A 17,330-nucleotide genomic window follows, 5' to 3' on the forward strand; every position below is an offset into this window, starting at 1 on the left:
GAAAGGGTTCACTGTAGCAAAAATAGCAAACAATCTTGGAGCACTTTAAAGAGTAACAAATATACTGGGGTATTAGCTTTCATAGGCTGGAGTGTATTGACAAGTGCATGGGATGGTTTGGTACCCAGAGAGTAAGAAAAATGAAGTCGTTGTGGCTCTAAAAACAAGAAATCAGAGCCAAAACTGTATCTTTAAAAAGGAATAGAGAGTAATACTTAAGGTTACTCAAAAATTGTTCTTCTTTCCCTGAAACTTGTTTACATCAACACCAGTGTTGCACTGGAGGCTACCAGCCACCATTTTTTGTTTCCCATAAGTCCCCTTGCAATTACACTATGCTAGTATATAGCATCATTTCTGAGGGACTTGTAAGAAATAAAAACGTTGGACTCCAAAAATCCTGAGCAAAGGTGGGAATCATGCAGTCCACCAGATGTTTTTGATATGCAATCTCTAGCGGACGAAGTCAACACAGCCAGTGGTGAAAAATGCTGTGAGTTGCAGAGCCCCACACAGTTTTTATGTGCAACCTAGAGGAATCATACCAACACTTCTACCAGAATGACTGCCCTTTGCATATATCCCAGAATTGCCAGATGGCTCTCTCATTTCACCAGTGGCAAATAGGGCAGGTAAATTAAAAGGAGGGCCAACTAGGATGGTGAATAAGGCCACCATTAGTGTATACGAACACCTAAAAAGAGGTAATATCCCAGGGTTTGTTGAGATAAAATTCCCCTTTCACAATTGTACATTAATTCCAACTCAGCAATATGTAATCTCCCTTATGAGGTGTTTTCTAAGAAACTGGCAGGTTCTGGAGAGCGTACTCAAAATTTGTTCAGGAGTTGTGGATCTGCAATCCTAAACATGAGAGTAGATAATTATGCATCTCTGCTATCTCTGGCATTGGCACTTTTACAGCATAGACCACTGGCTATATTTATTTTTGTTGTATGCCATTGAGTTGTATTCAGTCACTGGTGCCCCTATGAAAGAAACACCGCTAAGAGCTCTGGTCATCTATAGCCCTGCTCAGGCCTTACAAACGCAAGGTTATAGCTTCCATGTTTGAATCAATTCATCTGTGGTTTGTTCTACCTCTTTTCCTGCAGCCTTCAACTTTACTGACCTATCTTTCCAGTAAGTAATACTGTCGTATGATACATCCACAGTATGTTAGCCTCAGTTTAGTCATTTTGGTTTTTAGTGGGAATTCAGGCTTGTTTTGTCTAGAACCTATTTATTGTCTTCTTGGAAGTCAAGTATCTAGTGAGTTGGGTTCTTGTTGCCAGGCATATGGATTTTGCAGTTCTTGCTGGCATCATGGCAACATTGATGACTGCCCAGTGGCGTGGAGTTGGCTTTTATTGGTGATCTTGCTGGATACCTTTTGCATTTGCTTTGCAGTTTGAGGAAAAGATTTGAAGACTAGGAAAAAAAGGGGGAGAAGAATTTTCTTAGTTGCTAACCTGATTGTACACTTCTCATAGTGGGGAGATGGGTCACACTTGCACTCTTAGATTTTCTTTATTTGCTTCTGAATAACCTTTGAGGATCTATCTGACTCATCTTGGGGTGTGCACACCAGTCTAGATGCATTATATGTAGGCTTTCATGGTCGGAATCCATAGTTTTTTGTGGGGGTTTTGGACTATGTGGCTATGTTATGAAGATGCCAGCCACAGATACAGGTGAAACATCAGGAATGAATTCTTCCAGAACACAGTTACATAGCCCCTAAAACCCACAAAAAAACTAAGGATATGGTTTTATTGTCAGCTAAAGGTTTAGGTCTGGGTAGAATTTGTTTAGGGGCCCAATTCTATCATGGCCTCTGAAGAGTGCTGGAAACCATCAGTGAAAAGATTAGGATGCATATCTGCTTTGTAGCATCAACTGCTTCATTTACTACCAATAAATTTTATCTATAGCAGTAACATTTGTAAGTGTCTGGCACTGGAAGAACCCTTGTAGAGGCTGGGACTTAGACCTAGTTCTGGAGCAAGATACACAATATCTGTACAACTCTTCTCTAGCCCCACATTTTCATTGAGTTTCTTTCCACCAGTTTTCTTCACTATCCACCTTTTGGTGCCATACATAGAAATAGAAAACACAATGGTATGAATGACTCTCACTTTGGTATTTAATTATATGTCTTTACAGTTGAGGATCTTATCCAGTTCCTTCATAGCTGTCTTTTACCCATCCAAATCAATAGGAAAAGCACCTGAGGCAGGAAACCTTCCCCCTTGAGTGCACTCTGCTCTACACTAACAGTTAAAATGTAATCATAATAAATTAATTCACTAAAACATTACTGCCCTTTCATGTTGTTTTTGTTGTGTCCATTAAAGTCATTTCCAATTTATGGAGACCCTAAGATGAACCTATCATAGGAATTTTCTTTGTTCCAAAGGGGTTTGCCATTGCCTTCCTCTCATTCCTAGATTGTGACTTGCCCAGGGTTACCCAGAGGGTTTCCAAAGCCAAGCAATGCTTCAAACCCTGGTCTCCTTAAGTTCCAGGACTACACTCAAACCACTATCCCATTTTGTCTCATGCTTTTTAATGACCTCCCCCCCAAAAAAAAAAAAAAAAAAAAGAATTAACCTGAGATTGCTTCCTCATTCTGCCTAATAGCAGGGCTGTTACTGAACTGTCATGGCCCCAGATGTGATTGCCTCCCAATACCAATGTACTTCTTTTTATATTGTATCCTATTGTGAATATTAATTGTAAGGACTACCTTGAGATCCCCGCTGGTGTGAAGAGTAGCATATTAATGTAGTGAAATGTAATATAATAGTTTGCATTGCCATATTTACCTACCTCCATGCCTCATATTGCATCTGTGTCTACCCTGCTCTCTCATTCCTAGATCAGCAATATTTGTCAGAAAATGTATTTAAAGTATTTCAGAAAATAAAAGCATTAACATGGCAGATGCAATTTTTCATTGGTATTTGTTGATGCCATGGGAGGTGATGTTTCTGGTTAAGAAGCTTTCTGTTACACCAGTTCCTAAATTAATTCTAAGCTCAATTCCAATGAAAGCTTTCATTTAATTCTTTCTTTCTGCCTGCTCCTTCTTTTATTCTTGTATGCTTGCTGACAAATGATTACAATGTGTTTAGAAAATGTATTATAGCCCATAATTCCAACAACCTTTTAAAAATGGAAATGGGTGTTAGCAGTGATGGACAAGACTGGAAATGAGACTATAACACAGGGCAAGGGATTAAAGAACCACAAATTAAATATGTGGTAGTGACAGATACCACACTCTAGGGGGCAAAATTTAGAAGGCAGGATGAAACCTAGTCCTGTAGGCTGATTTAACTAGCATATTTCTCTTCATCAGACATCAAGGGGAGAATTTGGCATTCAATAAGATGGAACATTTTAAAAGATACATATGTATGCACACACACAAAGACTTTTTATCAGAAATAACCAATATGTGGCTTAAACCACTGCTTACAGACCTTGATGAATTTTGCAAGCTGTAGGGATCATGGGTTTAAGAAAATTAATTTTATGCTTTTCATCTTCCCAATTTTAAAAAAAAAAGTGAAATAAAAGGCTTTTCCTCTTTGTGCTGCTCTGGAATACATCAACGATTGCAAGAGGGAATTGAAATGTAATGAAAACAATTTAATCTGTCTCCGGGGAGAAAGACTGTTTTGTGGAAAGGCTGCTTCTCTTCTTGCCCTACTGGGGTGGCTGCCAAAAGGGTAGAGAAAGGACAAGTTGGTGTATGTGCAAACAACTTGAAGAAAGAGGGGAGCTCTGGAAGTTCTTGACTACCCAACACCAAGACTATCCAGGAGTGGACAGTTCCCACAATATAATCCTAGTAACTGCACACTTTTGCACCCATTGCTGTGTCAATAACAAAGGTTGAAAACATTATTTTTTGGACCACAACATAGCCACCCTCCCTTTGTGAGCATCTCCCTTGAATCTCACTAACAGCAAGGGAAGACATCTGACAGCTGTCCACCTATCACCCAGGTCCTCCAAATGACAGAAAAGCCTATGTAAAACATTTCTTGCTCTCCAACAAATTTTGTAAAAGAGAGAGGAAGGGGCATTGCACAAAAGCCATAGTTTAGGATCAAAGCACAATGAGTAGAATTTGTTCATTATATCTGAGCAAACCAGTGAATACTTTACATCCATATAGTGAAGCTGTGGGTAATTCTGTTTCAGTGTTTTGGAACAAAAAGAATTTGAAAGGAATACTGGAAAGAGAAGCAGCTGAATTTGAATATATTAATGAATTCCAACCCATTAGCAGGGGTATGAATAGAGGCAATGGTTTCTTTGCACACTACATATATTACTATCTGTGCTTTCATCATATAGATTATCAAATTCTCCCCACAAAATCCCCCACCACAAGATAAGTGACTGACTAAAAGCCATAATTTATTGCTTTCCCATTCAACCCTGAGACACTCAAGACTTTCCCACTATCAAGCTGCTTGACAGACTTGTGTCATCTTACACAGCTCTCTAAAGTTTTATTACCAGGACCACAATTTGCATCTTTCAGTCCCATCACATTCTGATCCCAGCCCCCACAATTATGTAATCTTTTCTTAAATACCTGCTCCTTAATAATGTATTCCATCAGTCAACATATTCTGTGGTAGCCATGTTGGCAACATAAAAAAGTACAATAACGATAAAGGTATCACTGTTTTGTGGATTTTGGATGTTATTGTACTGTTCCATCAGTGTGTCTAAAGAAATGGATTGAAATCCAGGGAACCACATGCTAAAATAAACCAGCCTTCAAGGTGCTGTTAGAGTTTTCTCCCCCTCCCTGACCCTACTCCTTTTTTCCCTTTCTTTTTTCCCATTTTGTAAGGAAACAAAATGTCTTTGACTAGCAATTTGTTTGAATTCACTGGCACAATGCTCCACCCAAGATGACCCAACTACCCGTATACAGAAAAGGAGAGGAGGCTTTAGAGCTTGTTCCTCTGAATAAAACCAAAAAGGCTTGCAGTGGCTCATCACAGCTTTGACTTTAGTGATTAAGGCTAAGAGTTGGATGTGCAGCATTCTGAGCTTCTAAAATCTGGAAGAGATGCTATCATGGAAAGGCTAATGCATATTAATCTTAATAATTTGTTATGCATCTAATGGTACTACATTTGGATCTGTGATGGTGGGAATGAATAGATGATAATGCATCTATTGCAGTGATAACACAAAAGGTACTGTGGCATCCTAGAGAGCTTGGAAGAAAAGGAAACAGCTATATGAATTTTTGATAACTCAATTTCTCATCCAGTGAAAGGGAATGAGTCAGGTTAAAAATAAATCACTCGCATAGGAAACAGAAGTATTTGTTTTTAATTTTTATCCCCAATCTTTTTTGTTGAACCTAACCCATCCCAACAATACCCATCAAGAACAATTCAGATAGATAGATAGATAGATAGATAGAATTATCTATACAGTTAGTTAGATTTCTTTCTTCTGAAAGCTAAATCTTTGCTTCCATCCAATCCCAAATGGTCTGAGCCTTAACAGAACTACTATCTATCACAAACCTTGTGATAGAGTCACTTTAAGGTCACCATAAGTTGGAAATGACTCGAAGGCACACAACAACAAAATATAACTAAGATCAATGTATTTATTCTGATCTCTGGATATGAACAAAGGACTTATCTATACAAACATTTCAAAGGCACACAGATATAGCATATGTATTCTGTGTAATCACATCATACCTGGTGCACAGGCACACCTGTTCAAAGGGGACAGTGCACATTGTCATCACAAAATGAAAGAGGAATGTTAAGATAGGTAAACATTTTATCCTGATCACCCAGCATCTTTACTTGTCTTCAAGAGATCTGACATGATTTCTAACAGGGTACTTGTGCATGGGAGCCTTGAAAATGTAACAGGAAAAGAAGAGGAAGATACAGATTCTTAGGTTATGGAGAAAAAGTAAGAACAGCTCTTCTGCTGCTGTAGTTCTCTGTAACATCTGAAATATCTCCCACCACCATGCCATGCACTGCTGGGGAGGCAGGAGATGCACAAGATCCAATTTGGATATATGGAAAAAACCAGTGTGAAGTACACAAAACAAGTCACTTCAGCTTGCTAAATGGCAGTAAAAGCTTAATCCCTGTTCTTTCCTTCCTGCATTTGTTTCTTCCCTTTTTTGCCAGCGCTGCAGAGTTAAGAGTGGCATGTCCTAGAAGCACTTTTGTTCCACACTTGCTGTTCCTGAAACAACTGAACTGAGAGAAATGATATACAGTAAAGTTCTCCTAAGTTCTGTAATATACTTGTACATAAGGCAAGCTCCTGCTGATCATATTAATGGTCTATCTAGTTCAGCATTCTGTCTACCCAGCAAACAGCACTGGCTTGGTGATACCTCCAGGAGATCTGCAAACTTTATGAAATAGCTGTATTCAACTTTCACTGCTAGGGAACAGCATCAAACAATCATAGCTTTGTAAAAAAGTGTTTTCACCAACAGATTTGTTGTCTACGTAGTCACTAAAACAAGATGTCTGACTATTTCAGGTCCAGATTCAACAAAATGCAACACAGAAAGAGGTCAGGATTGGCAATATTACTTTTTGGATTACAATTTTCAACGGCCATATTTGCTGGGGGGTTCTGGGAACTGTAGTACAAAAATGCTATTTTGCTTGACTCCTATATAGATACGGACTGTGTGCACATGAAAACACACAAAAAATTCCACATTATTTATGCCTATTATTTCTTTTTGAAAATCATCTCTCAATATCTCATCTTCTCTCCTCTTTCCCCTGTAAAAAAAAAGAAAGAGAAAAAAACTCAATTTGAAGAAAATGGTAGTGGAATGTGACTGGTCAGTCACATTCCAATGATATGATCTGAACTGATTTTTTAAAAAAGAGGAGAAAAGCCACTTATACTATTTAGATGCTATGAGCAATGGCTACATAATCCATCTGTAGCCCCAAAAATGCTTATTGTACTTATCATAAGTCTGCATGGGCACTGCATGGGCACCGTCCCTGCTTGTAGAAAAGCTCCTGAATACTTTATGTGATCCTAGAATTTCCCATGAGTCTTCTTCATTTAAACACTTTCTGTGAAAGAGACTCTCTGAGAATAGCCAACAGCTTTAGCCTTTAGTGTATTAGATCATGATATTGTTAAATTCCCTGACACAGCATCTCTTAAGCAGTGCAGTTTGCTGCTTAAGATGATTTCACCCCATGGTGATCCAAATTTCTGCATGTTTTCTTTATGGATTTTGATTTGGTTTGGTTTCTTCTCTCAACCTTTCCTCAACTGTATGTAATGTATGCCCTTGGGAAGTCTCAGTTCAGAAGTGGCAGCTGCTTCTCAGTGGGGCTCCCACTTTCCCCCAGAAACACAGCTCAGTTTGACAGACACCCAAGGAGTTTAAGCTGTCGGTCAAGCGTTGCCTACTGAGCCACGGACTCCAAAATGGATAAGATGCCAAAGATCCTCCAATTTGCAGCATGTTGGCCCTTAGCCAGCTACCTCACTAGACCCACTTTCATGGCTGCTTGCTTAGCTTGCAATGTTCTTGTTTGCTCTGTGCAGAAAGTGCTTGTTCAGATTTTGAAGCATTGCTCTGCTGAAGGGGAAAAAAAGGGGGGGGGTGATTTTCTTGGTAGTTAAGAAAGTGCAAAGCACTACTGTTGCTGAATCAGATGAAAAGCCCATCCAGTCTACCATGCTGTTTCCACAGTATCCAACTGAATGTCTCCGGGAAGTTAATGAGTAAGACCTTAGTGCAATAACACCACTTTATTAGATTTCTGAACAACTGATATAATAAGATCCACTGCCTTGATACTGAAAGTAATATATAAACAGCAGTTTTAGCAACTATTGATAGCCTTATGTTCCATGAATTATGTTCAGACCTTTTAATTCTGCCCAAGTTAGCAGCCATCACTACATCTTATAGAAGTGAATGTAGGATCACAGCATTTGGTCCGCATGTGTACAGTTCTACATGCATAAGCTCAGCAGAGGTCTTTACACTGCTCAGAAGCAGGTACAGTACTCAAGTTATACACCAAATTTCCAGATGCATACATTTATTGACTGTTTGAATGGAGCTGTACATCTATATTTACGTGTTTTCACATACAGAGAGCAGAAACAAACAAAATGTGATGTGCTGTGACCAATCACCTGAAGAGTTATATAATGGCATATAGCAGGGGTGCCCAACTTGGAAGGAGGTAGGGGCCGAAATTAAGATTAGCTAAGGTTGTTCGGGTCACCAACAATTTGAGGTGAAATGTAGAAATTTAGGTGAAATGTAGGACATTAAAAAAATTGGGGGGGGGGGGCATAACCAAATAAAAGCTGAAAGCAAAATGCAAATCCATACTTCTTAGCCCTGCTAAAAATAGAGGACATTGTGAAATCCCTCCTCCTGGACAGGAAGGCTAAGATGGGGAACATGTCTGGGAAAAGAAGGGAAAGTCTAGTCACCCTACCAGGGGGACTCCCTCCTTTCTTTCTTTCTTTCTTTCTTTCTTTCTTTCTTTCCCTGCTTCCTTCTTTCCTCTCTCTCTCCCTCCTTTTCTTCCTTCCTTCATTCCCTTGCTTCTTTCTTTCTTTCCTCCCTTCCTCCTTTCTTCCTTTCCCTGCTTCCTTCATCCCTCCCTCCCTTCTTTTACTTTCTTTTCTTCATCTTTCCCTCCCTCCCTTTCTTCTTTCTTTCTTTTCTTCCTCCTACCCTCCCTCCCTACTTTCTTTCCTTCTCCATTTCTTCGCTTTCTTGATTCTTTCTTTCCTCCCTTCTTTACTTCCTCCTTTCTTTCCTTCTAGAAGTGGAGGAGAAGGATGGAAGAAAGAGACAAGGACACCCACCCACCACGTTGTCCTCTTTCTCCTCTGCCGAGTAATTCACTTTTGAGTGGCCTGGGGGTTTTGCCAGGTGTGCAACCTTGCCACTTGAAGGTGAACGACTTGGCAGAGGAGGAGGAGGACAACGTGGTAGGCAGGCGACCTTGTCTCTTTCCCCCATCCTGTTTTGTCTCGTTCTCCCATTGCTGGGCGGGCAGCCTTGTGAGGAGGAGGAGGGGGAGGACGGGAGAAAGAGAGGAGGATGCTTGACCACCGTGTTGTCCTCCTTCTCCTCTGCCGAGTCGTTCACTTTTGAGCAGCCTTGGGGTTTTGCCAGATGGGCAGCCTTGCCACTCAAAGGCAAAACCCCTAGGGCACACAAAAGTGAACGACTCAGCAGAGGAGGAGAAGGACAACACGGTGGTCAGGCGTTCTCCTCTCTTTCTCCTGTCCTCCCCCTCACTCACTAGAAGAAGGGGCCAAGGCTCTCTCATGATCTCTAGCTCTCTTGCTGTCTGCTCTCTCACTCTCTCTCTTTGCCCTCCCGGCTATCTCCGCTGCTTGTCCTGCAGAAAGCTTTTCCCTCTGGGCCTTCCTGGCCAATGGGGTGAGAGGAGCTGTAAGCCTGCCCCCAGCAAAAGCTCCCATGGGAAGCAGAGGGAAACTCTGAGGGAAGAGTCCATTGCTCCCATGTTCCAAAGCCCCGTGCGATTGGGCGAGGACTATGGGAGCCAGGACATCCCCCTCTTCCTGACAATGGGGCCCTGGGTCTCCAGAAATCCTTTGGCGGGCCGCATCCAGCCCTCAGGCCACATCTTGTGCAGCCCTGGCATATAGCAAATGAGAGACAGCATGGTGTACTGGTTTGAGCATTGACTATGACTCTGGAGATTAGAGTCATACACTTTTTGTTGTTTTTAACCACCTTTGAGTCAATCTCGACTCTGGCAACCCTATGGATGAGACATCTCCAAGACTCCCTATCTGCCACTGCTCTGCTTAGGCCCTGTAAATTCATGTCTGTGACCTCTGTCATCAAGTCTAGTCATCTGGTGTGTGGTCTTTCTCTATTTCTACTGCCCTCCACCTTTTCAAGCATTATTGTCTTTTCAAGTGAGTCATGCCTTCTCATAGAATTGGAAGAGACCCCAAGGGCCATCCAGTCTAACCCCTTGCCATTCAGGAACTGACAGTCAAAGCATCTTTGACAGCCTCTGTTTAAAGACCTCCAAGGAAGGAGACTCTATCACCCTCCGAGGGAGTGCATTCCACTGTCGAACAGCCCTTACTGTCAGGAAGTTCCTCCTAATGTTGAGGTGGAATCTCTTTTCCTGTAGCTTGCATCCATTGTTCTGGGTCCTGTTCTCTGGAGCAGAAGAAAACAAGCTTGCTCCCTCCTCATGTGACACCCCTTCGAATATTTAAACAGGGCTATCATATCACCTCTTAACAATAATAATAATAATAATAATAATAATAATACTTTTATTTGTATACCGCTTTTCCTCCAAATCAAAACGGTTCACACTGTGCAAGCTATGTGACACATGTCACAGTACAAAGCAATACAATACATCAACAAATTACTTCAGCAATTTCATACATAACTGTCTCTTCTCCAGGCTAAACATACCTAGCTCCCTAAGTATCTCCTCATAGAGTATTGTTTCCAGAATCACCATTTTGGTTGTCCTCCTCTGGACACACTCCAGTTTGTCAACATCCTTTTTTCATGTTGTGGCCAAAGTACAGCAGCCCTAGTTTTGTCATCTTGGCTTCCAGGGAGATTTCCAGCTTGTCTTTTTGGCTGTTCATGGTATCCTTAGCACTCTTCTCCAGCACCACATCTCAAATGAGATGATGAAGATTATTACACCCTTAAATCCTGCCAGGAAAGACAAGGATCTAAAAGATGAAAATGGGTATTATCATACTTACCCATGTCCAGGCTATAGGCAGCTCATATCTTCCCGGGCAGCAGCTTTTTCAAGAACGAGATTTCCCCATTTTCCTCAGGTGGATATGGGCTGCTTACAGCCAAGACAGGTAAGTATGATAATACATATTTTCTTCTTTTAGATCCCACACCTCTCCCAGTGGACTTTAAGGGTGCAATAATCTCCATTGTCTCCTTATCTACTTTCTTCACTGTCTAGCTCTCACATCCTTACATAGTGATGGGGAATAACATGGCTAGTACAATTCTAACTTTCATGCTCAGTTGTATAGCTTTGCTCTTTAGGATCTTATCTTAATTCTTTCATAGCTGCCCTCCCCATTCTCAGTCTTTCTTCTGAATTTTTCACTGCAGTCCCCATTCTGACCAATGTTTGATCCAAGGTATAAGAACTGCTTTACTATTTTGATTTCCTCATTGCCTAGGTTGACTTTGTGTAGATTCTCCATGATCATTATTGGAGGAGGAGCTGGAGGATATGCTAGCTCACAGAGGGAAGCTAACCGGAGAAAAGAGTACTGCCTCTATTCCCCCTGGCTGTTTGAAAGGATCAGCCTTTCAAATAAAAGCTGTAAAGAAATGTGGCTGTTATACTTCCTGAAAGAGTAAGACGCCCATCTGGCCACAAGCTTTGGAATAGCTTGGCTTATTGTAGCTTGGACCAGATTTGCTTAGTTTTTCATGACCAGTGTCGAACAAGATATATTTTGTAAATGATGCCACAAATCACAGGAAGTGAATATGAGTGCAATTTATTCTTGTCTCCAAGCCTTGTCAGAATGAATTCATTCTGGATAATCTGTGCCTTTGCACATCTCTCATTCATTTCAATGGAGCTTGTGAAGGAAAAGAACATCCTAGTTGCACCCTACATAGTGTGGCCATGTTTCCTATTTCACATAAGACATTTTTATATTCAAAGTCTGATCAGAGGAGAGTTTGCTCTTTGCAAGTGTCTTCTATTTAAATGGCTGTCTGTCTAAATCCAATTGAAACATAAAGAACCACAAGAAAGATAAAGAAGAATCTAAAAGTTATCCATCAATGTGGAGTCAAAGGCTTTCATGGCCAGCATCCATAGTTACCCATCAATACTTAATGCCTGACTAACAAACCCAGGAAGTAAGTTCAGGGGTCACCTGGCCATAGTCTTTCACACTGTTGTGATATATATTAGTTTTACATTTGAACTCAGTTTTTAAATTTGGTTTATATGTGAAAAGATGATGAAAATATGTCTCCTTTTCTCTTTGGTAATGTATATGTGGCTATCCTGGTCCTGTATCAGGCAGTGGGACTGATGGAATTATTTCTAATACTGTGTGAAGAATAGGCTTTCCCTGGTGATGTGTACAAAAGTGCAGAAAACATATGTCTTGTCCTACATCAGGCCATCCAAAACTGTGACCCTGTAAGCTAGCCAAGGTGGACAGATGGTCTATCAAGATCATCCCCTACTTCTGATAATGGTGGCTGAATACATAACACTTCTAAAGAAAGCAGGCATGAAAATGCAGTAATGCACCTGGCTATCCCAGTTATTTCTGCAAGGATGAAAGCATATCTTTGCTCTAGGGTAGGAGCTAATTGCCTGCAGCAATCAGGAAGGAAGATTTGATGGCTATTATCTTAGCATGAATAGCTGCAAACACTCTTACTAATGTAGAATTGTGTGTGGAGGACTCTGTGTTCTTTCCCTCCTATATGCATATTTATGGGCAGATCCATATGGATGTTCCAGAGCCCAAAAGCATGATTGATGTTCCTGATTTGTCCTTGACCTTTCTGCCTGTCCAATTAGCTTTGCTGCTGGGGGAAATCATGGCCCATTGCTATGCTGACCCAACTGCCTGTTCCATGGAGTCACTTGCCTCATCTCTATGCACGTTCTCATTCACCATCTTATCACTGCAATCGCAATGAATTGGAGAGCACCTTACAGCTGCCTCCTTCTAAACTCTGAAATGCCGGATGCACAATAGCGTGATGAGAAATGGAAAAGGAGCCAAGCCAAAGCAGTTGGCAAGCTGGATTTTGTAAGGATGCAAGTTTAAAAAATAACATTTCCTTTCATTTATTTTTCCCCTGCAAGCAGTTATTAAGGCACAGCCCTTTCATACTTCAATAGATTATGATATAAGGCTAGATCCAGGCTTAGAAAACCTATAGCCAATATTGCTTATCAGTATCAAGAACAAATAGATACTCAACCCATACATACCTGTTTTCCTTACAGCTCGCTTGGATTTTAGCTTCTTTAGTTCGATTGATTTTAGTTTGATTTAAATCTATATGCTTTCAACATAATTCATAATAATCAGACTTTTCAAGACCTTCTTGCATTTTCCTTACACCTGTAGTCCAAACTATCTCTTCATACTGACCACTGAGTTTTCCTATGGGACAGATTAATTTATGATAATTTGGCCTAACTCCACAGCTCCCTTCCTCTTGTAAAGGTACTGTATGTAAACCAAAGCCATGTAAAATTCATAGATTTTTTTTTCCACTAATTTGAAACCATGACTTCATCTGCCCTCCAGGAAACTGCACAATATTTTCAGATTCCCAGATAATTAAGATGAGTCAATGTTAGATGAGAACAACTAGGGGTTTATTCCTTTGGGAACATGGAGGGAGGGAGGGAGGGAGGTCAGTTTAATATTCTGGAAGACCTTCTGATTTGCCAGTGAAGTCAAGTAGATATATACTACAATTCAGATAGGAAACAGATTTCCAAAATAGAGCAGGTTAAGCCTGTGTTGCATTTTGAATTTACTATCCCCATTTGTAAGACACTTGGATGCCATTTAAAAAAATAAAGGTATCAGATAGTACCTTTGAGACTAACTGGGAGAAAGAAATTTGTAGCATACGCTTTTGTAGACTCATGGTATATCATCAAATGCAACCAGCTTTACAAAAGCTTATGCTACGAATATCTTTCTCTCGGTCTTAAAAGTGCTATAGATTCCTTTCTAAAATGATACAAAATAATATGTCTTTGAATAACAAAGGTAGCCATACTCATACATGAACAAAGATAAAACCCAACGTTAAATAATGCCTTTATTAGAACCTATTAAAACATCACAAAAATATGCAAATCTTTGAATTCTCCAGAATTCTACATAAGAAATTATACAAAAATTAGGACATGGGAAAAGCAAATTCCCAAAATATTGCCAAATGCTGTAGCCATGGAAACTAATCAAATGTCACAAATATATGGGAGCTTTCTATAACATCTATTTTGGATTTTCTTGTTTCTTGCCCAGCCCATAATTTCTGTAATACTTAACTTGGTTTGGGTCATTACTAATAGTATTAGCCAACTGTGGAGCTAAATGGCATAGCCTCAACTTTATTTACTTGTAGTGTTCTGTGGATGGCTGCATGGAAAGATCCTGAGAAAGCATTTATCCATTACTGTCTGTCTTTTGGTTCCAGGATTATCTCCCAATGGAGGAAGAGTGACCAAAGCTTGATGTATCCTCTGCGCCATCTTCCAGAAACAATGCTCTAGAAAACCATAACGCTATGAAAGGCTTAGGTGATAACAGAAGCCGCCATCTCTCTGATAACTTGGATTCACCTCAAGACTCTCTTTATGCCACCCAAGACAGGAACCCTTATCTCCTCAGTCCCACTGACTCCTACACAATGGACCCTAGGTTCCCCACGCCAAATTCCCTCCACAGTGACTGCCTCCTTCCACTCAACAACCAGATTTCCAATAGCAGCACATTTCCACGGATCCATTACAACTCCCACTTTGAGGTACCCGATGAGAATCCCTTCCCAAGCCATGCCCAAGCCACCAAGATTAACAGGCTCCCTGCCAACTTGCTAGACCAGTTTGAGAAACAACTGCCCATCCATAGAGATGGCTTTAGCACACTTCAGTTCCAGAGAAGCTCTGATAACAAACAGCGGAGTGAGAGCCCCGGAAGGATCCGGCACTTGGTTCACTCAGTCCAAAAACTTTTTGCTAAGTCACAGTCCCTGGAGGGAGCCTCCAAAGGTAGTGTGAATGGCAAGAAAGGCACTGAGGACTCCAAGCAGAACCGCAGGAGCAAGAGTAAGGACCGGGCAAAAACCACTGAGACTAAACGCAGGACCAGATCCAACATATCGGGCTGGTGGAGCTCAGATGACAATCTGGACAATGACACCTGCAACTATCGTAACCCTATGGGCCTCATGACCCTTGGCAGGCAGCCTGATCACAGCCAGCCTAGGTACTTCATGCATGCTTACAACACAATCAGTGAACACATGCTGAAATCCTCCAAGAGCAATAATGACCTGAAGGTCACTCCTTGTACCAACATCCCCATCAGCAGTGAGTCCAACTACATCAAAAGAGGCTCCTGGTCCACACTCACACTTAGCCATGCCCGGGAAATGTGCCAAAAGGCTTCTGCTACTATCGACAGAGCGCTGCTGAAATCCAAGTCCTGCCATCAAGACTTAGCCTATCAGTACTTGCAGGTGCGTACCATGCTTGGGGCTTTAAGGTATATAAATGTTTTATAAAGGGCACTCTGATTAAATATGGTCAAGGAGAATGTTTTTCTTTTTTGTTTTTTGCAAGAAAGTAACATGGTTGTAGCTAAATAAATAATTCATTTTGTGTATCCATTAATTCCAGCCCTCCCGCTCCAATGTGGTATAGTACTAGGTGGAAACTGTACAACAGGGACCTGCATATTAAGATTACCATGGGGATATCTTCTACTTTGACTGCTTAAAGAGAGCTTGGAAACTATTTTGGGGGCTACAAGTCCCAAGATGATAGCCGAAGGTTCTAAGAGATATAGTTCAAAAGTTACATTTCCGTGCTTTGCTCTTAAAAGAATACAATGGTCCAGGTAGCCACTGCTGAATTAAGACAATAGCGCTGAATACATAGAGAGCATTCCCAGCAAATAAAAATAAGAATTTGCAAGCTAATCAAACTGCATGTCCTGTTTAAAGCAGTGGAGTCAGACAGGCCACAACTAACTGGAGGTCCACTGGTTTCAGTGGAATATAACTATGCCTAGTAGTTGCTGGATGGAGCTCATGGTTGTTGTGTGCTTTCAAATCATTTCCGACTTGTGGCGACCTTAAGGTGAACCTATTGTGGGGTTTTCTTGGCAAGATTTGTTCAGAGAAGGTTTGCCATTGCCATCCTGTGAGGCTGAGAGCATGTGACTTGCCCAAGGTCACCCAGTGAGTTTTCATAGCTGAGTGGGGAATCATTAAATCATGATTCATGATGATTTCCCTACATGCCCTTACATCTGACTGTTGTTTTAACTGCCATCAAGTTGACTTTGGCTTATGGCAACGCTAAGAAGGAGAGATCTCCAAGCCACCTTGGTCAGCTCTTGCAAAACTCACTACCATGGTTTCCTTGATGAAAACCATGGCCATGAGTTTGCAAGATGATTTTCCTCTTTTCCTACTGCTTTCTGCCTTCCTAAGCATCATTGTCTTTTCTTCTTTTTTTTAATTAATTTTTATAATGCATTTAAAATACACAGTAAAAAATGTACATTCAAATACCATACATAACATAAACATATCCAAAATCATAACCCCCAGATGCCTAATCTTTTTCTTTGTTTTAATTCTGGTTGTTTCTTCCAATAAATGTACATCCACTGAGTTTAGATTTTTTGTTAGAATTGATGTTTTATCTTTGTTTATTTTTAGTCCAGATGGATTTCCAAATTTTTATAATTCGTTCATCAACTCTAAACCATCTTGGATCAGATTAGATAAAGATACCATCAAATCATCAGCGAAAGCTTTAATCTTGTACTCAGTTTTTAAATTTTTTATTCCTGTTATTTTTGTGTTTGCTCTTATATTTTGTAGTAGAGTCTCAAATGCTATTATTAAGAGAATAGGAGACAAAGGACACCCTTGTCTGATCCCTCTGCAGATATTTGTTATGTTTTGTTTTGTTTTCTGACCATTTATAAGTATCTGGGTGCTCTGACTTGAATATATTGTTTTAACCCAGTCTATAAATTTCGAACCAAATTCCATTTTTTCTAAGATCTTAAAAATTAAATTCCAATCTACATTATCAAAGGCTTTTCATAGAATCATAGAATCTCTAATAGCAACGAAAAATAATGCTAGTTTCTTTTCATTATGTTGTTCGTGATAGTCAGTTAAATCTAAGATATGTCTAATATTGTCCTTTAGCTGTTTTTTAGGAACAAAACCTTGATGATCTTTGTGTATGTTATTACTTTTATAACACTTTCGGCCAAAATACTAGCAAACAATTTGTAATCCATATTAAGCAAAGTTAAAGGCCTATAGTTTTCAACTTGCTTCAAGTCTTTTTTCTTCTTTAGGAATTAAGGTAATTATCACTCTGGGTTTTCGGAAATTTCTCTTGTTTTAATGAATTCATGACATCTTTCAAGGGTTGCAATAGTTCATCTTGCAACTTTTTGTAATAAATTGTAGTAAATCCATCCGGTCCAGGTGTTTT

General features: G+C 40.3%; 1 protein-coding gene across 5 annotated transcripts in view; it reads left to right on the forward strand.

The window, feature by feature from the left end:
* The window catches only part of LOC149315764 (disks large-associated protein 4-like), a 492,990-nt gene that overhangs the window by 322,221 nt on the left and 153,439 nt on the right, over nt 1-17,330 (forward strand). For all 5 annotated transcript variants that reach the window (XM_089514039.1, XM_089514043.1, XM_089514040.1 and 2 more), the window contains one exon: nt 14,282-15,325. In XM_089514039.1, the coding sequence (XP_089370165.1) occupies nt 14,372-15,325 (954 nt within the window). In that variant the 5' untranslated portion in view covers nt 14,282-14,371. The remainder of the gene's footprint in view (nt 1-14,281; nt 15,326-17,330) is intronic.

This window comes from Sceloporus occidentalis, unplaced genomic scaffold (genome assembly GCF_023333645.1).
Source record: "Sceloporus occidentalis isolate IW3139 unplaced genomic scaffold, rSceOcc1.0.p SCAF_3, whole genome shotgun sequence".
Classification (NCBI taxonomy): domain Eukaryota; kingdom Metazoa; phylum Chordata; class Lepidosauria; order Squamata; family Phrynosomatidae; genus Sceloporus; species Sceloporus occidentalis.